The sequence below is a fragment of the Rhinopithecus bieti genome, unplaced genomic scaffold (genome assembly GCF_001698545.2).
Source record: "Rhinopithecus bieti isolate Rb0 unplaced genomic scaffold, ASM169854v2 scaffold_30732, whole genome shotgun sequence".
NCBI classification, from domain to species: domain Eukaryota; kingdom Metazoa; phylum Chordata; class Mammalia; order Primates; family Cercopithecidae; genus Rhinopithecus; species Rhinopithecus bieti.
The window spans coordinates 2,846,631-2,872,020 of NW_016814045.1; the positions used below are offsets into that span (position 1 = coordinate 2,846,631).

The 25,390-nt window shown below is 47.6% G+C and overlaps 1 protein-coding gene across 3 annotated transcripts in view; it reads right to left on the bottom strand.

Annotated features, from left to right (window-relative positions):
* SLIT3 (slit guidance ligand 3) overlaps positions 1–25,390 on the bottom strand; it is a 669,050-nt gene that overhangs the window by 92,935 nt on the left and 550,725 nt on the right. For all 3 annotated transcript variants that reach the window (XM_017849419.1, XM_017849421.1, XM_017849420.1), the window contains 4 exons: positions 20,070–20,213; positions 19,201–19,344; positions 15,695–15,858; positions 14,527–14,659 (listed from right to left, as the gene is read on the bottom strand). In XM_017849419.1, the coding sequence (XP_017704908.1) occupies positions 14,527–14,659; positions 15,695–15,858; positions 19,201–19,344; positions 20,070–20,213 (585 nt within the window). The remainder of the gene's footprint in view (positions 1–14,526; positions 14,660–15,694; positions 15,859–19,200; positions 19,345–20,069; positions 20,214–25,390) is intronic.

Genomic DNA, 25,390 nt, shown 5'->3' on the forward strand with positions numbered 1-25,390 from the left:
TAGAACTTAAAGTATAATTAAAAAATAAAATAAAAAAAAATAAAAAAAAAGTGGGCAAAGGACATGAATAAACATTTCTCAAAACACACATACAGTTAGTCCAACATATGAAAATGCTCATCACCAATCATCAGAAAATGCAAATCAGAACCACAATGAGATACCATCTCATACCAGCAGAATGACCATTATTAAAAGTCTAAAACCACAGATTTTGGTGAGAATGTGGAGAAAAAGGAATGCCCATATGCTGTTGGTAGGAATGTAAATTGGCACAACCTTTATGGAAAACAGTATGGTGATTTCTCAAAGAACTAAAAATGGAACTACCATTTGATCCAGCAATGCCACTACTGGGTAAACACCCAAAGAGAAATAAATATTACATCCAAAAGACACCTGCACTTGTATGTGTATCACAGCACTATTCATAATAGTGAAGATATGGAATCAACCTCAACATCCATCAACAGAGGACTGGATAAAGAAAATGTAGTGTATACTCATGGACACAGGGAGGGGAACAACACACACCGTGGCCTGTTGAGGGTTGGGGGGCAAGGGAAGGGAGAGCATTAGGACGAATACCTAACGCATGCAGAGCTTAAAACCTAGATGATGGGTTGATAGGCGCAGCAAACCACCATGGCACATGTAAACCTGCATAACAAACCTGCACATTCTGCACATGTATCCCGGAACTTAAAATAAAAAAAAATTAAAAAAAAGAAGACGTGGAATATCTATATACATGGAATACTACTCAGCCATAAATAAGAATGAAATCCTGTCTTTTGCAGCAATGTGTATGGAACTGGAGGCCATTATCCTCAGTAAAATGACTCAGAAACAGAAAGTCAAATACTACATGTTCTCGCTTATGAGTGGGGGCTTGACAATGGGTACACATGGACATACCAAGTAGAATAATGGACACTGGAGACTACAAAAGGTGGGAGGGTGGTGAGGGCTGAAAAACTACCTGTCGGGCACAATGTTCAGTATTTGGGTAATGGGTACACTAAAAGCCCAGACTTTACCACAACACAATACATGCATATAAGAAACCTGTACTTGTACCTCCTAAGTATATTGTTTAAAAAGTCAACTGACTGTAGATATTAATTGCATTTACAAAATACCTTCACAGCGACATCTAGACCAAGTGTGTGATCAAACCACCGGGCACCACAGCCTACCCAGTTGAGACAGGAAATTAACTGTTAGAGCCCTGCCTCCTGTCTTCAGTTCATCTTTTATCAGACTTTCCCTTGACCTCTGGTTCCAACTCCACTGGCCTTAACCTTCCTAAAATGCCCCATCCCTTCTGGTGGGGGGCAGGTCTTTGTACGCATTAGTTTCTCTTCTCCCTCCTTGCTGGGTTAACTCCTACAGATGCATGGATCTCAGCTCCAGCATTACTTCTCCAATATCAGCTTCCACACCTACCAGTGATATTACAGATTCCCAAAGCATTGGCTGTCTTTTCATCACAGCATTTGACCCCCATGGTGACATCTTCCGTGTGATTCTGTGATTAATGTCAGCAGAACCATATCTGCTTGGCTCACCACAGCATTCTTGCACTCTGCCTGGCAACAGCAGATGCTCAGGAAACGTCATCTGTGTGATGAAAACCCCTAAACTCCTCAGGGAGAGCTGCGTTTCGCACGATGGAGCCAAGCAGAAGTTGCTTTCAGTGCAGAATGTCTCCAGCGACCTGGCAGCACAGCTCAGAAGACTCAGAATCAAAGCTCTCACATCAGAAATGCAGATGCAGTGGTGAGGAGAGCTCTCTTTGTAGCAAGCCCTTCATGAAAACTCTGAACTCCAAAGGTGTCTGTAGCCTATAGCCCAGGCTCCCAGAGGGACCCTTTCAGGAGACTGCCTTCTTGGCCCACCAGCCTTAGAATTGCCGGAGTGTTTCTGGCAGGTCAACCTTTGCATTTGACCTGCATTCAAATGCTCTGTTTCAGCCCCAGTGCAAACACACAAGGACACATCTGCCTTGCATGAAACTCCACACAGATCTCTGTGAATGGGTGTTCCCCATTCCTGTTTGGAGCTTTGTGGTGCTGACTGATGCCCCATAAAGAACTCAGACCAGCTGAATGTCCATGGAGAAGGAGGGAAGCCACCTGCCCAGAGACTCCACTCCAGGCCAGAATTTCCACTGGAGTGCTGGAGTGATGTGGGGGCAGCTCAGGGTGCAGGCAGCTGAGGCTCACATCCTGACTCTACTATCTAACAGCTGTGTGACCTTGGGCAAGGTAATTAACCTCTTTGAGCTTACATTTAGTCACCTGTAAAATGAACCTTATAATAATCACCACCTTGATGTAATTCTGAGGATTAAATGAGAGTCTCTGTGAACAGTTCTCAGAGCAGTACCTGGCACACTGGTGGCCAACACATTTTAAATATACATACACACACACATACAGACAGATGGATACAAATATGCATGCATGCACGCACACACACACATGCGCGCGTACACACACACACACATCTCCATCCAATAATACATGTAGCTTATTGAAAGATTATGTTCCTCTTGCTGTTCATTCTCTTCTTCTTCCAGGGTAGTATTTCTAAAATGAGAATCGGATCATGCCACTTAAAATTCTTCCTGGATTCCTGCATTTCTCTTGGAGGCAGCTCTCCCTATACCTACAGGAACTTACATACCCCTCCCCAAGCTTTCAGCACACATCACCGTCTTTGTCATCCTATTTGCTCCATCTCACAGCCTTCGTGGTTTCTCGAATTTAAGATCTTTCCCCCTTAAGGTCTTCATAAAACATGTTCTTTCTACTCTGTTTCCCTCCTTTACTTTCCTGGGAAATCCCCCTCTATTCCGTGTGTAAAATGCCCGATATTCTGGTCAGCTTTCTTACTGCCTTTCTCCCCTACTCTAAGTTTCCGAGAAAGGGGATCTTATCTGTTATGGTAGCCACTGTATCTTCAGCTGCTACCACTGTGTTTGGCACAATGAACTCAATGAACGGATGAGTGAAGGGAGCCTTCTCGGCTCTCGGCCTGTGCTCAGGCCGCCCACGGCCCCTCCCACAGATGGCTGTGACTCTCCAATAGTATGAAGTGTCCTCTACTGGTGCCATCTGCTGAGGTCTTCTCTGGGCCAGGGCCTGTGCCAGGACTCGTAAGTGCTGCTGTGCCCAGAGCTGGCCCACCCTCCAAAGATGTGATCAACCCCTCCAGCTAGCTGGAGGCACATTTCAGTTTCTCTCCCTGGGCCAGGGAATGTCAAGGATGTAGTCAGCGCTGGGCAGTTGTTCTATTAAGTGCTCTGGGGAGGGGGGGATATAGAAGGCAGCAGGCTCTTCTTGGGCAGCAGCTGGCCTTGCTACAGAAGGCCCAGCTGTCAGGATGGACACGGCCAGAACCACTGACAGGTACCTATAGCCTCATGGCAGGGGTCCTGGGCTTGCCTTCTCCCTGCTGCAATGCAGATGTCAATTTTCAAGAGGACCCATGTAAGTCCCCAGCAAGCCAGGCCACTGGGCAGAACACATAGGGACTTGGGTTTCTGCCACAGGGAGAACTTGGGGTCAGATGGAGCTGGGCTTGAGTCTATACTCTGCTGCTTATTGGCAGTGTGATCTTCAAAAATTATTCAACCTTCAGTAGCTCTGGTTATCTCATCTGCAAAATGGGAATAATGACACTTGCCTTGAAGAGTTGTTAGCAGGCTGAAATGAGATTACCTATTAAGAAAACCCAGCACAGCACCTGGTACACAGTAAATGCTCTAGAAATGGTGGCTGTGGTGGTTTGCAGCATAGACAGGACATTCTTGCTTGCTTTCTTAAAGGCCAAGTGGGCAGAATTTCCTGGATTCCCCCCTTTCCAGAGCACATACTGCCTGAGCCACTCCCTTGTGCTTGTCACCTGCTGCATCGCACTCCCCCTTCTCCTGCCTGCATGTCTCCCCCAGTAAAACTATGGATGAGGACCAAGCACCACTGAGCTTTCTGGACCCCAAACCTCCATCCCCTAACTCATTGGAACCCACACAGTGCCAGGTCAGGTCCTTCTTGCTTCTTCACCCAGTGCATTCTTGCCATCACCTCTTGCCACACTCACTCTCAGAGAGTTGCATCGCAGCCCTGTGCCCTCCTACCTCCTGGTTGAGCCCCATCCCTTTCCTGTCTCCTGTCAGTGCTATGTGTGCACGCGCGCGCGCGCACACACACACACACACATATGCATACGTACACTGCCAGACTGCTTCCCATGATGTTCTCAGACCTTACATCCAAATACAAATCCCTTCTTCCAATAGTTGTGCCTGGGGGGAGCTATGTCATCCTTGCCCCCTCCTCTCCTTGGGTTATCAAGTTATAGGACAACAAATCCATGTTCATGGTCCTTAGACCAAAAATGTGTCTAAACATCGTGGATATTAACCAGGGGTGGATATGGGGGAACGCTGTTCACCAGCACCGGATTCTGAATTTCTTCTCTAGCCCTTATGAAGATGTAGGTTTTGCAGAGTTTGTTTCCAGAACCAGGAAACCTGATGTTTGTAAACATTTCCATAAATGGAAGCAAGCAGATTTTTAGGTTTCAGTTCTAAAATAGTGAGGTAAGCTTGAATTTAAAAGGACAGCTGCACAGCAATCATTGTACTTTCTGAAGGCAGTGAGGCCCTGCCTTTGCAGACAGTATTCCAGTGACTTTGAGGGCTGAGATGTCCTGTATTTGCTTCTGTCCTGCTTTCCATAAGATTCTGTAAGCTTGCCTTTTAAATTGGGAACTTCGTGCTGACTTAGAGCAGTTCTCTCTCTCTATCCGTTGCCCGCCAATGTGTAATGACCAGAGTGGTTCTCAAAGGGTCATCCATAGACCCCTGGGGGTCCCTGAGGCTTTTTCGGGGGTCTATGAGGCCAAAACTATACTTACATAAGGTTAGAATGTTATTTTCCTTTTGCCCTGTGTTGACATTTGCACTGATGGTACAAAATTAGTGGAGGGTAAAACTGCTGGCACCTCAGCACAAATCAGGACATCGCTACCAAACGAAACCAGTGGTCACTGTATTCTTCACCTCTGTGCGCTTGCAGGTTTTACAAAAACCAGGAAGGCCCTTGATGAAGTATCAAGAATTATTGTTTGTATTAACGTTCAACTCTTGAGCACACCTTCCTTTAATGTTCCATAGGATAAAATGGAAGATGTGTATACGCAGCACGTTGGTTGTCTAGAAAAAAGTACCTGTGTAATTGAGTTGCAAACTGAACTAGCTGGTTTTTACATTTTTTCATGGAACACTGTTTTTACCTAAAAGAAGGACTGGCAAACTCATTGCTCAGACATGGCTATTTAGTAGATAATTTCTTGAAAATGAACAAAGTAAGCCCATCACTTAAAAAAAAGCAACTCACAGTATTTGTCGCCAATGATAAATTCGTGCTTCCAAGTAAAAATTAAAATTTTGGAAAACTTTTCACTGCCACATTGAGCTTAACAACCTTTCCTCACTTAAAGACTTTTCTGATGAGATCAGCGGTGATATCAAAGGACATTATTTAAAAAATGTATAATGAAATGTGTTAGCATTTGGAAGATCTGCATAACTCAGTGAACCGACATTTTCCCATTGACCAACACATGATGTTACAAGACTGTGCACAGGGAAAGTTCCATTCAAAGTGTAAGATAGATTGGTAGAGTTAATGTAACAGAGGACCGAAGGTTCACTGGTACGGGGGCAGGTTCCAAACTACAGTAGCCTTTAAGAAAATGCCACTTGTTGAGCTTTGGTCTTTATCAAAGAACACCCATAATTATCTGAAAAGGCTATTAAAGTATTCCTCTCTTTTTCTTTCCTTCTTCTTTTCTTTCTTTTTTTTTTTTTGAGACAGAATCTCACTCTGTTATACAGGATGGAGTGTAATGGCACGATATCAGCTCACCATAACCTCCGCCTCCCGGCTTCGAGCGATTCTCCTGCCTCAGCCTCCCAAGTAGCTGGGATTACAGGCACCCAACACCATGTCTGGCTAATTTTGTATTTTTAGTAGAGACGGGGCTTCTCCATTTTGGTCAGGCTGGTCTCAAACTCCCAACCTCAGCTGATCCACCCACCTTGGCCTCCCAAAGTACTGGGATTACAGGCGTGAGCCACTGCGCCTGGCTCCTCCCTTTTTCAAATACATTTCTGTGTGAAGCCAGATTTCTTATACTTCACCCAAAAAACATACCACAACAAAGTGAATGGTGAAGCAGATATGAAAATCAAGCTGTCTTCTAGGAAGCTAGATATCAAAGAGATTTGCAAAAATATAAAACAATGAAACTCCTCTCACCTGCATTTCTTTTGGTTTGTCTTAAAAATGTGCTTTTTACATAAACATGTCATGGGTATATAACAGCTACTTTGAAATGGAATTAATGCATATTTTAACATTTTCTTAGTGTTAGTTTCTAATATCAATATCAATAACTATAACCCACATAAACACAGGTTCTTGGAGTCCTGGATGCTTTTGAAAAGCAAAGAGGAGTCCTGAGACCTAAACATTTAAGAACCTTTGTTGGAATGGGCATGAGCACAGGATTTGGGGTCAAAGAGGGCAAGTGGTACTGTAGCCCTGCTTCAAAGAGCACTTGCAAGACTGAATGTGGGAATGAGGCTCCGTTTGGCTTGACTCACCCAGGGTAGAATTGAGAGGAGACTGTGAGAGAAAGGCCAGTGAGGGTTTGCAGAGGGCTGACTGGAGAAAAAAAATCACCTCCTGCTTGGATGGCATTGCTGGGGTCTTGCATGCTTGCAACAGACTCTCACACCCTGCCCTTTAGAGAAATGCTGGGCAACTTTGTTTTTGCTTCTTCTCAGTGAATTAAACTTAATTTTGTTTTGTAAGCTGGCAGCTCTGCCTGAGATAACTAACGATGCCTGAGGGAGCTGGAAAGCTTGCATTGGAAACCCTGGATCTGGACTCAGCCAATGTCCCTGAACCAGAGGCTCCCAGCCATAATTCTCCGGGTCTGCCAGCTTTCACTTTCTTTGACACTCATTCTCCTGCTTACCCCCCACCCTCCACCCCAGGAAGACGGTTTGGGGACAGAAGTGAGGGCTGCCTTCCTCAGTGCACTTTGGAAGCCACGTCTGGCCGAGGGGAAGTGATACCATTTCCAAAGCAGAAAATCAGGTCTCCTCCCAAAGTGCTGAAGTTTACTTTATAATTGCATCCAATTATCGTTGTTATTTCAGTTTCCGTTCCACGAGCTTTGGGAAAAAGTATTCACGGGCTATCGTCATGGCATTTCTGTCCTTTGACATGTGTCACTTGGCACTCAATTGGCCCAGGAAGGAGAGTATAACTGGGTCATTCTCTGCAGCCCCATCCCATGGCACAGCCCGGTCCAAGGGAAGGGCAGGAAGCTCACTGCATGCGGGGGCATTTGTGTACACAGAACTTCAAGGGCATGACGCCAGCTCAAACCCACGCTGGACATGAACTTTTTAGCAACTTTGAAGACCTCCCTTCCTTCCCTTGGGCTGGCAGTCCTAGTTTCAGTTTCTCTGAGCATTGGGAAATGCCTGGACCTGAAAGTGAGGTCCAGTTTCTCTGGAGCGTTGGGAAACACACGCAAGAATCCATGTATGGCTGGCACGGTGGCTCACGCCTGTAATCCCAGCACTCTGGGAGGCCGAGGCGGGCAGATCACGAGGTCAGGAGATCGAGATCATCCTGGTGAACATGGTGAAACCCCATCTCTACTAAAAAATACAAAAAATTAGCTGGGCGTGGTGGCGGGCACCTACAGTCCCAGCTACATGTGAGGCTGAGGTAGGAGAATGGTGTGAACCTGGGAGGAGACCATCCTGGTTAACACAGTGAAACCTCGTCTCTACTAAAAAAAATACAAAAAATTAGCTGGGCATGGTGGCGGGCGCCTATAGTCCCAACTACTTGGGAGACTGAGGCAGGAGAATGGTGTGAACCCGGGAGACAGAACTTGCAGTGAGCCGAGATAGCGCCACTGCGCACCAGCCTGGGCCACAGAGTGAGACTCGGTCTCAAAAAAAGAAGAAAAGACAGATTCAGAGAGGTTTATTGTTCAAGATCATTTTCTTATTCATCCTTTCCTGGATACCAGCTATGGGTTAGTTGCTGTGCTTAACTCTGAAGAGGGAAGAAAATAGAATGTGAATGAGACACAACTGCTGCCCTCAGGGAGCTTTTGGTCTAGAAGGAGAAGTAAGTAAATAAGCAACTACAATACAGGATGATACCTGAGATGGAAGACCGGAGAGAAGAGCCGATGGGAGCAAGAGAGCACGCCAACCCAGCTCAGCCACCAAAGCTTTCGGAAAGGAAGGTTAAATAATCACCACGGGACAGCATCAGAACCGGGGCTACGCGGCGGCACACAGGCGCTAAGGCTTTGCGGTAGGTGTATCTGTAGTCAGCCTCTACCTTGGAGAGGATATGACCGGCGCTGTGTAGCCCCATTTCACAGAGCAGGAATAAAGCTGAATGAGAGGAAGCTAACGGCCACAAAGGGAGGCAATCGGGGAGGTAGAAAGTGAAAGGTAAACTCGAGACGAGGGGTGCAGAAGCACGCTTCGGAACGTGGGCTTCCAGGAAAGGACTGAGACGCAGAAACCAGAGGGGCGTTACCTAAGTAGATGACGGAGAGAAGAACAGCGAGGCCGGGAGAATATAAATGGCCTGGACAGAAGGCCCGAAGCAGCAAGGCATAGCACCGGGGAGCGGGAATCACAAGAAAGTACAGGTGGGCTGCAATGTGGCTGCTGGGACAGGAGGGAGAGAGGCGGGCGAGTAGCCCCCAAGCACAGCAGAACCAAGGCTGCGCGACTCACCTCTGGGCGCCCTTAGCCCAGGCTCTTGCTGACCACGAGGCTACCGCTTCCCCATCACAGACTAGCAGCGTTTTTATCTGACCCATTGGCAGCCTGCGAGGGAGCTGCCTATGTAAAAATGAGGTTTTCTGCCTCACCCAGAGGAGGCCTCTTGGATGCGAATGAGGAGGGGTGAAATGGAAGATGCAGAGAGAAAGGAGACAGGCACCGACCACGCGCCAAAATGCAGTGTCTCCGCGCAGCCGTGCGAATCAGGTCACAGACGCACCATGCCTGTGACAGAACAAGGGCCACCCACTGCAGGTCGAACCCTGGGGGGGAACGCCCAGAGGACTGGCCCCAAAATCCACTCAAAAACATAGAGAGGAGCATGACAAGGATAACAACGCGCATAGCGGATGCTGCACTGAGTGCTGGTCTGAACCCCGGGCAGGCCGTCGGTCAATCCGTCAGGCTAGCGTGAGAAAGGGGATAGTAGCTTGCCGCCGGCAAAGGAAGAAAATCAAGCTCAAACACCTTAAAGCATAAAGAGAATGTATCAACTCAGATAACTGGAAGAATGCACTGCGAAGATACCGGGGCGTCTTTAGAGCTGCGATGCAGCACTGCCAATGATACGTCAGAACTGTGTCTGTAATCCCAGCACTTTGGGAGCGCCGAGGGTGCGGCAGATCCTGTGGTCAAGAGATGGAGACTATCCTGCGCGCCAAACAGGGTGAAACACTGTCTCTACTAAAAAAAAAAAAAAAAAAAATACAGAAATTAGCTGGGTGTGGTGGCGCGTGCCTGTGCACCCTGGAGGTTCACGCCATGTGCTAGTCTAAGAAACTGGCATGTTCAAGTTCTGTCCCCAGAGGCATTATAGCAGGGTGGATCAAAGAAACACTCCCTGGAGGAGCCTGGGTTGTGTTCTGTCACTTACACCTGAGGGTACTGTGTACCTGGTTTTATTGCACTTTCCTTTATTGCACTTTGTAGATATTGAGTTTTTTAAAAATTGAAGGTTTATGGCAACCCCGCCTCAAGCAAGTCTATCAGTGCCATTTTTCCAATAGCACATGCTGACTTCATGTCTCTGTGTTACATTTTGGTAATTTTCACAATATTTAAAACTTTTTCATTATTATTATACTTTTATGGTGATCTGTGATTAGTGATCTTTGATGTCTCTATTGTAATTGTTTTGGGGCACCATGAACCATGCCCATCAAAGATGATGAATTTAACTGATAAATGTTGTATGTGTTCTGACTGCTCTACCAACTAGCTGTTCCCTGTCTCCCTCTCCTCGGACCTCCCTATTTCTGGAGACACAGTACAATATTGAAATTGAGCCAACTAATAACCCTACAATGGCCTCTAAGTGTCACACATCTCTCACTTCAAATCAAAAGACAGAAATGATGAAGTTTAATGAGGAAGGCATATCAAAATCTAAGACAGATCAAAGCTAGGCCTCTTGGACCAAATAGCCAAGTTGTGAATGTAAATAAAAAGTTCTTAAAGAAAATTAAAAGTGCTAGTCCCATGAACACATGAATGATGAGAATGACTTATTGCTGATATGCAAAAACTTTTAGCGGTCTGGATAGAAAATCAAACCAGCCACAACATTCCCTTAAGCCAAAGCCCAATCCAAAGCAAGGCCCTAACTCTCCTTAATTCTGTGAAGGCTGAGAGAGGTGAGAAAACTGCAGAAGAAAAGTGTAAAGCTAGCAATAGTTGGTTCATGAGGTTTAAGAAAAGAAGACGGCAGAGCGCAATGGCTCATGCCTGTAATCTCAGCAGTCTGGGAGGCCGGGGTGGTGGTAGGGAGTGGATCACGAGGGTCAGGAGATCGAGACCATCCTGGCTAACATGGTTAAACCCCGTCTCTACTAAAAATACAAAAAATTAGCCTGGCTTGGTGGCAGGCGCCTGTAGTACCAGCTACTGGGGAGGCTGAGGCAGGAGAATGGCATGAACCCGGGAGGTGGAGCTTGCAGTGAGTCGAGATTGCGCCACTGCACTCCAGCCTTGGTGACAGAGCGAGACTCCATCTCAAAACAAAACAAAACAGAACAAAAAGAAGCTATCTTCATAAAAGAAAAGTGTAAAGTGAAGCAGCAAGTGCTGACAGAGAAGCTGTAGCAAGTTATCCAGATGATCTAGCTAAGATAATTGATGAAGGTGGCCACACTAAACAACAGATATTCCAAGGAGACAAAAATAGCCTTTTATTGAAAGCATATGCCACCTAAGACTTTCACTGACAGAGAGGAGAAGTCAATGCCTGGTTTCAAAGCTTCAAAGGGCAGGCTGACTCTCTTGTTAGGGGCCACTGCTGATGGTGACTTGAAGTTGAAGTCAATACTCATTCACCATTTGGAAAATCCTAGAGCCTTTACGAATTATGCTAAATCTACTCTGCCTGTGCTCTAGAAATACAGCAACGAAGACTGGATGACGGCACGTCTGTTTACGGCATATTTTGCTGAATATTATAAGCCCATTGTTGAGACCTGCTGCCCAGACATAAAGATTTCTTTCAAAATATTACTGCTCACTGACAATGTACCTGGTCATCTAAGAGCTCTGATGGAGAGGTACACACAGATTAATGTTGTTTTCATTGTCTGCTAACATAACATTCATTCTGCAGCCCATGGATCAAGGAGTAATTTCAACTTTCAAGTCTTATTATTTAATAAATACATTTTATAAGGCCATAACTGCCATAGATGGTGATTCCTCTGATGGATTTGGGCAAAGTAAATTGAAAACCGTTTGGAAAGGTTCTAGATGCCATTTGAACATTTGTGATTCATGGTAGGAGGTCAAAATAGCAATATTAATAGGAGTTTGGAAGAAGTTGATTCCAATCCTATGGATGACCTTGAGGGGTTCAAGACTTCAGTGGAGGAAGTAGCTGCAGATATGGTGAAAATAGTGAGAACTAAAATTAGAAGTGGAGCCTGAAGATGTGACTGAATTGCTGTAATCTCAGGCTAAAACTTGAGCAGATAAGGCATTGCTTCTTACAGATGAGGAAAGAAATTGGTTTCTTGAAATGGAATCTACTTTTGGTGAAGATGCTATGAACGCTGTGGAAATGACAACAAAGGATTTGGAATGTTATATAACCTCAGTTGATAAAGTAGAGCAGGGTTTGAGAGGATTGATTCCAATTTTTTTTTTTTTTTTGAGACAGAATCTCACTTTATCGCCTAAGCTGGAGTGCAGTGGTGCAATCTTGGCTCACTGCAACCTCCGCCTCCCAGGTTCAAGGCATTCTCATACCTCAGCCTCCCCCATAGCTGGAATCACAGGTGTGCGCCACCATGGCCCACTAATTTTTGTATTTTTAGTAGAGATGGGGTTTCACCGTGTTGGCCAGGCTGGTCTCGAACTTCCGACCTCAAGTGATCCACCTGCCTTGGCCTCCCAAAGTGCGGGGATTTCAGGCATGAGCCACCGCGCCTGGCCTTGACTCCAATTTTAAAAGAACTTCTACTATGGGAAAATGATGTTAAACAGCATTGTGTACTACAGAGAAATCTTTCATGAAGAAAGAGTCCATCGATGTGACAAACCTCACTACTGTCTTATTTTAAGAAATTGCCATAGCCACCCAATGTTTGGCCACCACCCTGATCAGACAGCAGCCATCAACATGAAGACCAGACCCCCCACTAGGAAAAAGATTACAGCTCGCTGGAGGCTCAGGTGATCATTAGCATTTTGTAGCAATAAAGCATTTTTGAATTAAGGTATGTACATTGGTACATTGGTTTTTTTTTCAACACAATGAGATTGCACACTTAATAGACTACAGTATAGTATAAACATAACTTCGATATGCACTGGGAAACCAAAACATTTGTGTGACTTGCTTTATTGCAGTTTGTGCTTTATGGTGGTCTGGAACTGAACCCACAATATCTCGAAGGTATGCCTGTATGTGCTAACCTGGCCCAGAAAAGGGGATGTGCATGGGGCCTGGCAAGAGAGATGTCAAAGTCAAGCATCAGATGTGTGTGGTGTGGTGGTGTGTGGTGTGGTGGTATGTTGGTGTGGTGTGTGGGTGTGGTGGTGTGGTGTGTGGGTGTGGTGATGTGTGGTATGGTGCTGTGTGAATGTGGTGATGGTGTGGTGTGTAGGTGTAGTGGTATGTGAGTGTGGTGCTGTGTGGGTGTGGTGGTGTATCAGTGTGGTGTGGGTGTGGTGGTGTGGTGTATGTGGGTGTGGTGCTGTGTGGGTGTGGTGATGGTGTGGTGGTGTGTCAGTGTGGTGGTGTGGGTGTGTGGTATGGTGGTGTGGGTGTGTGGTGTGGTGGTGTGAGTGTGGTGGTGTGGTGGTGTGGGTGTGTGGTGTGGTGATGTGTGGTGTGTGGTGTTGGTTTGTGGGTGTGTTGCTGCTCAGGCACTTGGCAACTCAGGCAACAGGCTGTTCCTGTTGCCTCTCCCTGGGTCTGCCCACTCCCATGCAGGGCCTTTGCTTATGCAGCAATTTCAGCCTGGAGCACCGCCTCCTCCCTCCTAGTAACCTGCCCCTTACCCCTCAGCTTGCAGCTCTAGCATCATTTCCCCAGGGCAGCTTTCTTGGAGCTTTATGTCTCTGTCATACTTCTCACTTTGCATGTCCTAGCAACCTTGTATCTCTTTTTTTGTAGCATTTTTCACAGTTGTCACTCCACATGTGCATCTGCAATGATCGTGTGAATGTCTACCTTCCCTAATACCACAAGCCCCGGGAGTGGAGGGGTCACACCCATCTTGCTTGCCGTTGTCTCTCCAATGTGAGCAGAGTACCTGACATCCGAGAAACCTGGTCAATATGTGTTGCGCGGATGAGTGAAGGAGTGGATGGATGCGAGTATGCACGTGGTGTGTGTTGGTTGTTTGAGTGTGTGGTGCTCCTCTGGTCCTAGCTGCAGTGCTCCTGGTGCATTCCAGGGAGGCCTCCTCACTAAGGGACCATGCTTCATCCTTCTGTCTGTGCTTTCCAGGGGGCAGAAATAGGATTTTCTCCATAATATTAAGAGCCCTTCAGGAAGAGGCTAACACCTTTTGCGTTGAGCTGGGAGTTTCTGGTGCAGAAACAGGACCTGAGGAGTCAGTGGCAGGAGCTTGGGCCGTGGAATAAGAAAGCTCCTGTTCTGAGAATGAATGTGACTCAGAGCTAAGACCTCATCTGTAAAGTGGGGCCTCATGCTTGACAGGGCTGTTTGAACTTGGAATAGGATCCTATTCAGAAAAGTGCTTTGTAAGCCACAGCGCCCACTGGACAATGTTTTCACAATTATCCTGAACTGCTGCTGGGATCAGACTAAGAGACTGCTGAGGAGTCTTAGGAAGAGGGTGTACAGAGTAGGGGTTTCAGGGATGATATGGAAAATGAGGCAATAACCCTCCCACTTATATTCAGGGTATCTTTAGGAATTACAGGGTCAGAGACTCCTCTCCTGCCAGGCAGAGGCACTGGGGGGAGCCGTGTTTCCTGTGTCCTTGTCAAAGCCCATGGCTGCCATCTTGGTGAGGGCTCTACTGCCATCTTGCTGGGATCCATTCAAGTAGGGTCTCCCCAGGGCAGTTTTGCCATGTTGCCTTGCTTGAGATTCTGGGGTAAAGCATGGAGGATGCTGCTGGTGGTGAGATGACAGGGTGCTTGGAGGCGCTGGGGGTACTTACAGCTCGGTCACATCCTTGGGCATGCCTTTGGGGAGGGCGCGGAGCCCCTTGTTGCTGCATCGCACCACTGTCTCCACGCAGGTGCACTGCTCCGGGCAGCGCGGGCTCAGCTGGCAGCTACTCTCGTCATTGCCTGTGGAGAGCCCCAGAGAGGATGAGCGTTGTGGGAGATAAGCCCCACTGGGGGGCGCCAGTGAGCAAGGCTGCGTGTTCTCCGTAAAGACAAGTTGTCCCCTGTCCCAGCTGTGTACTAGAACCAGGAATAGGGTACCTGCTGGTCTCATCTGTGGTTGGCGGGTGTCACCTACCTTCTACCTCATTTGAGGTAAGATGAAGACCATCAAGGAGGCTCAGCAAGAGTAACAGGAAAGAGGTCACCATAACCAGCTCAGGAATAAGCCCAATTGACTGAAGGAGTGGTCAGGGGGAGGGGGGCAGTCTTGTCTTTTCCCTTCCTCTTTCTCCTTTCCTTCTCTCCTCCCAAAACTACATAGTCCCTCCAGGGTGGTGAGTGTGTCCCAAGCCTCCATTACGCCTTAATCTCAGTTAATTATCTGTCTCTAGATAACCCAAAGCTGATCAAGTAAAGAACTGTGCTGGCTTGAATTTATGCAAATAAATAGACCCTCTTGGATCCTGAGAACCAAAACCTCAGATATCCATATCCCCAGCCAGTGACAAGACTTTTCTTGAAGTCTGTTTCTTATGAGTAAATACTCTGAGTCTCATCATGATGCAGAGAGGAAGACTGAGGCCAGGACTCCCATGTACAGTTGTATAGGTTGTGCACTCCACAAGGATGCCATATCATTTAAGGGGCACCAATCTCACTGTGGACATGACAGATTAGTATATGTGGTACAACAGTGTTCTCACAGATGGCAGTATCTCATTTTAATGAGCAGTGTCTTGTCTTAATGAAATCAGTATATTATGACAGATTTCTAACCGATGGAAGTAAAATGACTTCTGAAGTGGGCACCTTCTCTTAACTGGCATGAAGGAGCCATGTGGGCTAGCAGCAGATCTGCAAAGCTCTCCAGAGCTCCAGCTGCGTGCCCAAAGCAAAGTGGAATCAGATCTCAGGGAGTATCTGATCCTTTATCTCTGCCATCTTCCTTGCCTTCCCAGGGCCTTCCCTGCAGCCCTTGACCCCCAGCCTTCTCACCGTCACAGGTGAAGTCCTGGATGGCCACATCCTGGATGGGAATCTCCTTGAGGAAAAACGGCTTCTGGCACCTAGGGTTCCCACTGACAATCCGCCTCTTCCTTAACCACTTGCCGAGCCAGGCCAGGTGGCAGTTGCAGTTGAAGGGGTTGGACAGGAGGTTTCTAGGAAGAGAGAAGGGTGCTTAGCCTCCACCCTTCTACTGTGGGAATGGCCCTGGGATCTGCTGCCCAGAGCCCAGCTCTCCCAGCCGGGAAGGAGGAGGTCTCAGGAAGGAAACGTAGGCTCTTCCCCAGATGCAGTCTCTGCGAGGGTCTCATTCCAGACCCCCGTCACTGATGGATGTGGCTGTGGTCTCTCGTCATGCCCTCCCTTGTGTACCGAGCCCTGGCTGTGTGAACTGCCTTTGGGTCTTTAGCAGAGATTTACCCCGAGAGCCTTCACACTTGCTACTCTCCTTGCTGGGAACCTGTATCTTTACAGGTTGCTGGCTGGCTTCTCCTCATTCTTTAGCTCTTGGCTTCAGTAACATTTCATCAAGGAAGCCTTCTCTGAGTCCCCCATATCAAGTGGGACACTTCAGCCCTATCCTATCGTTTCCCACATAACCCTTCGTTCTCCCCGTAGCACCCATGGGAGTGTGCAATGATTGGTTTCTGCGCTCGTCTTGCATTGTGGACTCTACATACACGAGGGTGGGGTCTGTTTGCCTCTGCATATCCAGAAACTACCGTTATGTCATCACAAGCCCTTTACATACATCTGTGGACTGAAACAACGGGACTGATGGAGAGATGAGGGGATGCTGGCAGCTATCCCTCTATCCCTTCCTGAGTGTTTACTATAGGACTGGGACCATGCTACGTGCTTTATAAATCCATTGTCTCATTCATACCTGTGACAGCAACCTCAGGAAGGAGGTAACATTGTCTTCCTTTTCTCACATGAGGAAAGTAAGGCTTGGGGAGCTTATGTAAGAGGGGCAGACAGCCCTTGAGTGGCCGTAGGATGATATGGCAATGAAGGGCTTGTGAGTGGCTGTTCCGGGGTTGGAGTCCAGGCTCTGACACTCAGTAGGTGTGAAGCAGGGCAAGTTACTTCACAGGTCAGAGCTGGTTCCCTGAATGCTTTGACTCTGCCCCTCTGGGCATCTTAGGCATCTTTGGATTTCCAATGTGGAGGTACCTCGAAGAGGCTACACATGGACTAAAATGGACCAGCTCATTGGTGTTAGCTCCCAACCCACTGTCCCTTCCTGTTGATGTCACTCATTTGATTCATTCCTCTACTGAACAATTATATGCCGGGCTCTGCTTATGCTCTTGGCACAGATCTAAACATTAAGGATACAGCAGTGAACAAAGCAGTCGCATATCCCTGTCCTTCGGGATCTTATATGATGATGGGCAGATAATATATGATTAACAGCAAGTTAGTAAATGACACGGTATATTAGGACTTGGTTAGTGCTATGTAATATTAGGGGGCAGGGCTAGAGGGATTGGGGTTATGGCAGAGGGGTGGAGCAGGGTGAGGCAGGTGACACTTGAGCAAAAGTGGAAGGGAGGGAGGTCAGGGGGAGGGAGGCCGGGGGAGGGTGTTCCAGGGAGTGCAAAGTTCCAAGGTGGGAGTGGGCTGGGATCATGGGAAAATGGCGAGGAGCCCCGTGAAGCTAGAATGGAGGCAGGGAGGGGATAGGCAGGGCATGAGGGGCCAGATGATGTGGGGCTGGCCTTTAGGTCCTCCTCTAACTTCGGCTTTGATTCCAAGTGCAATAGGCATAGGGCAGCAACAGAAGGTGCAGCAGCAGCCTTTCCTTCTGCCTTCCAAAGGGTCTTCGGGGAAGGTTAGAGAGGGGACAACGAACCAGCGACTAAGGATAACACAGCCACACGGAAATACGATGAGCAGCTGTAAAACGCGCATGCGTTGAGCACTTTCTACACCGAGGCCCTTGCTGTGTGTTTTCAGGCATCACCAGATTCAATCCTCATAACCATCCTAGGAGGTAGATGATGCAGAAGGGAAATGGAAACACACAGATGAAGTCACTTTCCTAATGTCACACAGCTCACAAGAGGCACAGCCAGGATTTGAACCTAGGAACTACGGCTCTAGAGTCTTACCCATTATTCCACAGAGGCTCCCTTCCCACGACAGTGCACTACCCGGGCAGGAGCACTCCTTTAGGTGCCCAGAAAGCTGGGTTCTAATTCTGGTTCCGATACCCACTGAAGCAGCTAATGGCACCTTTCGGTTTTTTTTTTTCAAATTAATTAATTAATTTTTTTTTTTTTTTTTTTTTTTTTTTTTTTTTTGAGACGAAGCCTTGCTCTGTTGTCAGGCTGAAGTGGAGTGCAGTGGCACAATCTCGAGTCACTGCAACCTCCGCTTCCTGGGTTCAAGTAATTCTCCTGCCTCAGCCTCCTGAGTAGCTGGGACCACAGGTGTGTGCCACCACCACGCCCAGCCAATTTTTGCATTTTTAGTAGAGACGGGGTTTCACCATGTTGGCCAGGATGGTCTTGATCTCTTGATCTTGTGATCCACGCGCCTTGGCCTTCCAAAGTGCTGGGATTACAGGCGTGAGCCACCAAGCCTGGCCGCCAGTGACACCTTTTTAAAACCCCTGTCTGGTGATGTTACTGGTCTACTTTAAGGTTCAAGTCTTCCTAATGTGCTCTGGACAAAGACCAGATGGTCCACAGCAGTCCTGCGGCCTGACCCTGGCTTCCTCTTCAGCCTTGCCTTACGTCATGTCCTCCCTTATTCAGTGCTGTGACCATGCTGGCAGATGTTCAGTCCCACATATTTGCTCTGTTGCAACCAACCACAGGGCCCTTGCATATGCCCTTCCCTCTGAAGGAACTGCAGTGTCCACTTTCTTCAACAGCTAACTCCCACTTGCCTTCCAGAATACAGTTCCAGTTTTTCTCAGCAAAGCCCATATTTTTTTTTTTTTTTTTTTGACACGGAGTCTTGCTCAGTCACCCAGGCTGTTATGCAGTGGCATGATCTCGGCTCACTGCAGCCTCCGCCTCCCAGGTTCCAGCAACTCTCCTACCTTAGTCTTCCAGGTAGCTGGGATTACAGATACTTGCCACCAAACCTGGCTAGCTTTTGTATTTTTAGTAGAGAAGTGGTTTTACCATGTTGGTCAGGCTGGTTTCGAATTCCTCACCTCAGGTGATCCACCCACCCCAGCCTCCCAAAGTGCTAGGATTACAGGCATAAGCCACCACGCCTGGCCTTCCAGCTTGGGTTTTCAAATCACTGCGGATCTGCTTTCTGTGTCAATTCACTATGATGTGAGCTCCAGGAAGGAGGGGCTGGGCGTGTGCAGCCTCAGCACCTAGACGATGCCTGGCACATACAGAAAGCCTGACGAGGTTTTAAGTGGACAGATGGATAGATGAGCTTGGCCAGAGGTAACAGGGAGCTGGGAGGAGAGCGCTCTGCAGAGTGGGACCCCAGAGTGCGTGGGCAGTGGACCCAGGAGAACTTACATGGTGGACAGGGAGACAAGCGTGGTGAAGGCCCCAGGGGTGATGGTAGTGATCCGATTGTCATAGAGGGAGAGCAGTCTCACCGAACTCAGGCCGGCAAAGGTGTCATTACTCACACAGCTGATCAAGTTACTCCTCAGCATCCTACAGGGAGAGGGGTGGGGATGAGAGAGCACAGGCACGATCTTTTCTGTCCCAAATGGTGCCACGGTGGGGAGTGTGTGTGTCTAGGTGAGATGCTTTTGCCGATTCTCAGCTCAGTCCAGCCATATTGCTCAGGTTTGTCCTGTTCCTGTGATACAGGGACTGGAGCCCTACTGGGCTGTGTGTATGTTTATGTGTAGACATTGTTGTTGGACATGCTTTCTTGGAAGCACATGTCATAGCTATGTATGTATACCAACACCATATCGTGGTACTGGGTAGGGTGGTGCACACGTATTTCTGGGAGGAGAGAGAGAATCAAGAAGTGGTTGTAGCTATCAGCTTTGTATGCTATGTGTGTGGCTTGTATTCTGTGCTGTTTGTCTATATGTTTATGGATTTGCAATGTAATGCACGTATCATGTTTTATAGAGGTCCTTATTAGATGTTTGGAGTCATGGGTATGGATCTATATATGTGTATACACAAGAGTGGGTGACTACGTTGGGTGTATGTGTATACGCTGGAGGGTGTTCAGCATGCTAAATTCTTTCCCATCCAAGGCTGCGGAATATCTGATGACTCTGACTCCAGGAAGAGAGGGAGAGGGATTCAGCAGGCCGAGACAGCGCCTAGGTCCCACTTGCCTTCACAGTCTGTCTCTAATTCCCCTGCCCTCTCATCTCCCTCTGGGTCTTGGCCCAGGCCCCACCACTGGCACTCACAAGGTTTTGAGGCCACTGAGGCCACGGAACATGCGCCCATGCACTGTCTCCAGCTGGTTTCCCGTCAGCATCAGCTCCTGCACGCTGGCTGCTCCATCGAAAGCTCCCTCTCGCACCTCCTTGATCTTATTGTTACTCAGGTTTCTAGAAGGAAGACACAGAATAGGGGAGAATCAAAAAGAGCAGACGGTCTTGATACAGCGAGGGAATGACCTGCCCTGCAGCTGCTGGGGCCTTTTTGGGGTCCCTGAGACCGAGGACTGGATGGTGGAAGGAGCTTAGTCTTGGGCTCCCTGACCTTTGGTCTTCAGCATCTGGCCCAGGGAGCAGGGACCCCGGCCCTACACAGGTGAGGCTACCCTTGTGAAACAGACTGCCTGGTCAGTGGATGAATGGAGAAAGAACATGTGGTGTATACACACACAATGGAATACTATTCGGCCACAAAAAGAATGAAAACCTGTCATTTGCAGCAACTGAATGGCACTGGAGGTCATTGTGTTAAGTGAATTGAGCCAGGCACAGCAAGGCAACCATCATATGTTCCTCCTCATACGTGGGAGCTAAAAAAGGTTGATCTCATGGAGGTAGGGAGTAGAAGGACAGTTACCAGAGGCTGGGAAGGTTTGGGGGAGATGAAGAGAGGTTGGTTAATGGGGAGCTAAAAGGAATAAGTTCTAGTGTTTGATAGGGTGACAGTCACAGTAGTGTCTCTATAGTTAACAACAATATATATTTCAAAATAGCTAGAAGATTTGAAATACTTCCAACACAAAGAAATGATAAACGTTAGAAGTGACGGATATCCTAAATATCCTGTTTGATCACTATACATTGCATGCATGTATCAAAATATCACGTGTCCCATAAATAGGTACAATTGTTATGTATCAATTTAAAAAAGTAGACTGGATGGGATTTGAAGTTTTTTTCTGTGAAATTGTCTTTTCAACGCTCTGGGGGACTGATAGAGTTAAAATAGTGGCTCTCAAACTTATTTTCTCTCTTCATTAGAGATTCTCGCTAAGCACTAATTTTCAAGAGGAAGGCAGGAGAAAAATATAAAGCATGTCCCACTCCTTAGGACTAGGGCATTTGTGGAACTTCTAGCTTTCTCACCAGTTAAGGATCCCTGATACAAATGAACAGGTGCTTTCCAGTTACTACTTGTTGACCACTCCTTATGTACTAGGCACCTCATGAGGGATCTGACCAACACAACCACATCAAACCCTGAAAACAATGGCTGTCGGACTGATTTATTATATTGTTCCATTTTATGGATGATGGGACTGAGGTTCAGAGAGATTGACTAACTTGCTCGCAGTCATGTAGCTGACAGAACTGGGATTTGAAGCCAGGTTTTCTGGCATATCAAATGTACTCCATTGAACCTTTTCTTTCATAAGTGAGTATTTCTTTGGCTATGTGGATATTACTTCTTTTCAAAATTCAAGATTTTGGATATTGTATTTGCTTAAAGTGAGCTTGGTCCTATCAAGCCCTCAGTGCTGCCATTTCTTTCTTTTCTTTTTTTTTTCTTTGAGATGGAGTTTTGCTCTTGTCGCCCAGGATGCAGTGCCATGGCGCGATCTCGGCTCACTGCAACCTCTGCCCCTGGGTTCAAGTGATTCTCCTGCCTCAGCCTCCTGAGTAGCTGGGATTACAGGTGCCTGCCACCACACCCTGCTAATTTTTTGTATTTTTAGTAGAGATGGGGTCTTGCCATGTTGGTCAGGCTGGTCTCAAACTCCAGACCTCAGGTGATCCACCCATCTCGGCCTCCCAAATTGCTGGGATTACAGGCGTGAGCCACCGTGCCTGGCCGGTGCTGCCATTTCTGAGTCTGCCCCTGAGGTCTGAAAGCAGCCCTTCCGTCCGAGGCTGCATGCTGACATCCTGCACAGACCTCACGAGAGATCAGAAGAGCAAGCAGATGCTGCAGAGCCATTAGCACGGCGAGTTCCCAATTCTCCCTAGCAGGGTTGCTAGGGGGCTTCTGTGGACCATCAAAATGCCCGGCCCTGGAAAGCATCCCTGGCCAGATGGATGAGCTGAAGGTGATGACAGTGTTTATACTAGCTCTGGGGAGAGTCCAGCCTCCCAAGCAGACAGCCTATTCAGAGCCTTGCATGGGGAACCATCTTCTGCAAACAAGGAGATCGCAGGTGGAGGTGGAGCCCGTGAACTCATAGAGCACACGAAAGCTGGTAGAATTGGCGGCCTCAGAGATAGACTAGGACCATTTTACTGCTGAAGATACTGAGCCCCAGAGCAGGAAGGCACTGCTTCAGGTCCCAGAGCACTGGAAGGGGATCTAGGACCACACACACCAAGTCCCTGGTCTGCGCTCTGGGCAGACCCACAGCGATGCCGGGGGTGAGACCTCCCTTAGGGACTGACTTGCAGCAAGTGACAGAGCTGGGGGCTCAATGTAGGCCGCCTTCCCTCTTCCCAAGGAGGGACCAGGCCCCGGGGCAAGGCCATGCCTGCACTTGTGGGCAGGTGTGGAGGAAACAGTCGGTGCCTTGGTTCCCTCCCTGCTCCTCGGCATGACCCCGTTCTCCTTCTCTCCTTTCTATCCTGCCAGGAAAACAGGAGTGAGCATTTCCCAGCATCCCTCGCCCAAGGTCTGAGACAGCAGACTCGCAGACTGGATTTCCACTCCCTGCCTGACTCTCCTTTAACTTGGCCAGTTTTCTTATAAATCCTGGTAGCCCTGGTCTGGGATAACCCAGGAACGAAGGTAATGCACTGGGGAGACTGCAAATTACCCCTAAATTAGACGCGGGAGGAGAGATAAAGGCTCTCCAGCAGCAGTAACTCACCCGAATGCTCCAGAGAGTCGAGCTTCTTGCGGGGGTTAAAATACAAGGGATGGGCAATGAAGATGAGTTAAAGCAGCTATGAAGTGGGAGGGTTCCCGTTTCCTGACATCTGTTTCTTTAAATGAGCAAAATTAACATCACATTACTGTAAGGTTTGTGAATTGGATTTCCTCAGGCTGGGAGAATGGAAAACAGAAGGAGAGTAAAAAAGAGAGGGATAGAATTTTCCAGAAGAGCTGGCTGCTGCCGTCTCTCCATCCATCAAAGCACCGCTCACAACTACAGGCAGCAGTAGCTGAAGGACAGAAAGTACGGCTTGGGGCAAGCACTCCAGAAACAAAACAAATGCATGGAGGTTTTCTAAGAGCCCTATCACATTCTCAGAGCAGTATCTTACTGATGATGACGCAGATCCTAGGAAACCACAAAATGCAAAGCCAGGGCCACCCAGGGGGCCTCTCTCCATCTTCGGGTTAGTTCAGAGCCCCTGAGGGTTACTTGGTGAGGTTTAAGTGTATTAATATCTGTACTGTCTGGTACAGGGTAAAGTGTTTAATTTGTGCTCACTGCTAGCTATTATTATTTTTATGGGCTTGCATGCAGCCACATTCCATATTTGTGCTACTCCCAGGCTCCTGGAAGTGTCTGGGTGTGCAACCTCTGTTTTAAATATATAACCAGCTACTCTGGGTCACTCAACTCAGATGCCCTCTCCTGTCTTTCCGCACCCTGTCTCCCCGGTACCACAGCCATGTCTTTCATCTTTATTTCCTCATATTTCTGATCCTTATAATAACTTATAAGGAAGCTGGGTTTATTCCTATTACGTAAATGATGAAACTAAGGCTCAGAAAGGCTAAGGACATTCCTAGCGTCACATAGCTGGGAAGGGCAGAGCTGAACTCAGAACGCACACAGGCTTGTCTGCCCATTTTCCCTCCACACCTGGACTTGTGGCAGCTCCCGAGAAGTGGAAACATTTGGCAGCCCTCACCTTTATTCCAACATGGCAAGTACTGGGATGAGCTGAGTGACATCTGTCCCTTTTGATGAGATCTAGGCCCATACTTTTCCAGAGACCTCACCACTCCCTTTTGTTGCTTGGTTGCTGATGCTGGGAGTTCGTTGACACTTATTATGTGTTTGTGCTGTTGTTTTCTCGGGCATACAGAAATATTCTCTATACTCATGTTCCTATCAAAACTGGGAGGATGAAAGACTCAAAGTGCTTGAGTTTCACCTCAAATGGGAGAGTACATATTTCTTCACAGAAGCAAACACTAGCAGATCCTGTTCAGTAGATAAGTATGCACTTGGCCAGCTTGATTCATCTTAATATCTGCTCACGCCCATAGGCCTGTAAGTTTCTGTCTTCAGGTTAAAAATGAAGTGTGCGTTTCTCTGGGTTGAAATAAAAAGAAAAATTCCTGCCAGGTGATGGGTGATGCTTGTGTTGGGACCCTGAAGCTAGTGGGGCACTGGACTCCAGTGACAGCCATGATCCTCACCCAAGTGTGCCCTCTCTCAGCCGGCCCCCCAACATGCTCTCCACTGCTCCCCGTTACAGAGCAGTCGCCGGAGCCATGACCAAGGTGGTGGCTACAGGCAGGGAGGGAGGAAGGAAAGCGATCTGAGTAGCACCAGTGAGATCCAGATGCTGCCCAGGGCCTATAAGGCCTCTGTCCTATTTGTCTGCAGGGAACGCATGGGTGGGAGCACGGGGAACAAGAAAGAAACAAGGTGGTACAGTCCACTCTCTTTATAGGCAAGCATCCCTAACCAGAATGTCCAAAAGTTTTTGAGAGCTGATATGATACCAAAAGTAGAAAATTCCACACCTGACACCTTTGCTTTCTAAAGGTTCAATGCGCATTAACTTTGTTTCATGCACAAAATTATTAAAAATATCGCATAGCTACTTTCAGGCAGGCTGTGTTTACGGTGTATATGAAACTAAGTGAATTTCGTGTTTAGACTTGCCTCCTAGCCTCATGACATCTGATTGTGTACACACAAACATTCCCAAATCCAAAAATATCTGAAATCTGAAACACTTCTGACCCCACGCATTTCAGATAAGGGACACTGAAGCTGCCCTCGCAGTAGTTACGTTGTACACAGTTGCTGGAAACCCTGCATTAGTGAATACCAAAGCGTTGCTCTTTGGGGAAATACAAGTTTAGGGTCCTGTGAGCCTGTGGTCTCCACATTGTAATCAACCTATCAACATATAACCTTATTATATGTGTGCTTCTGTTTAAAGATACCTTATTTCACACATATGGCTGATCCATAACGTTGAACTCATGACCAGCAGCACTATCACTCAAGCCTGTAACAAAACTGCTCTCACGCACATGTCCTCTGGGAGACACATCACAGCCTTTGCACACTTAGGATGGCTAGACAGCCCTTCAGCACTGTGTCTGGGGGGCGCATTTTAAACAGCAAAATCACCAACAAAAACCGTAAACATGCAAAACACATGGCACT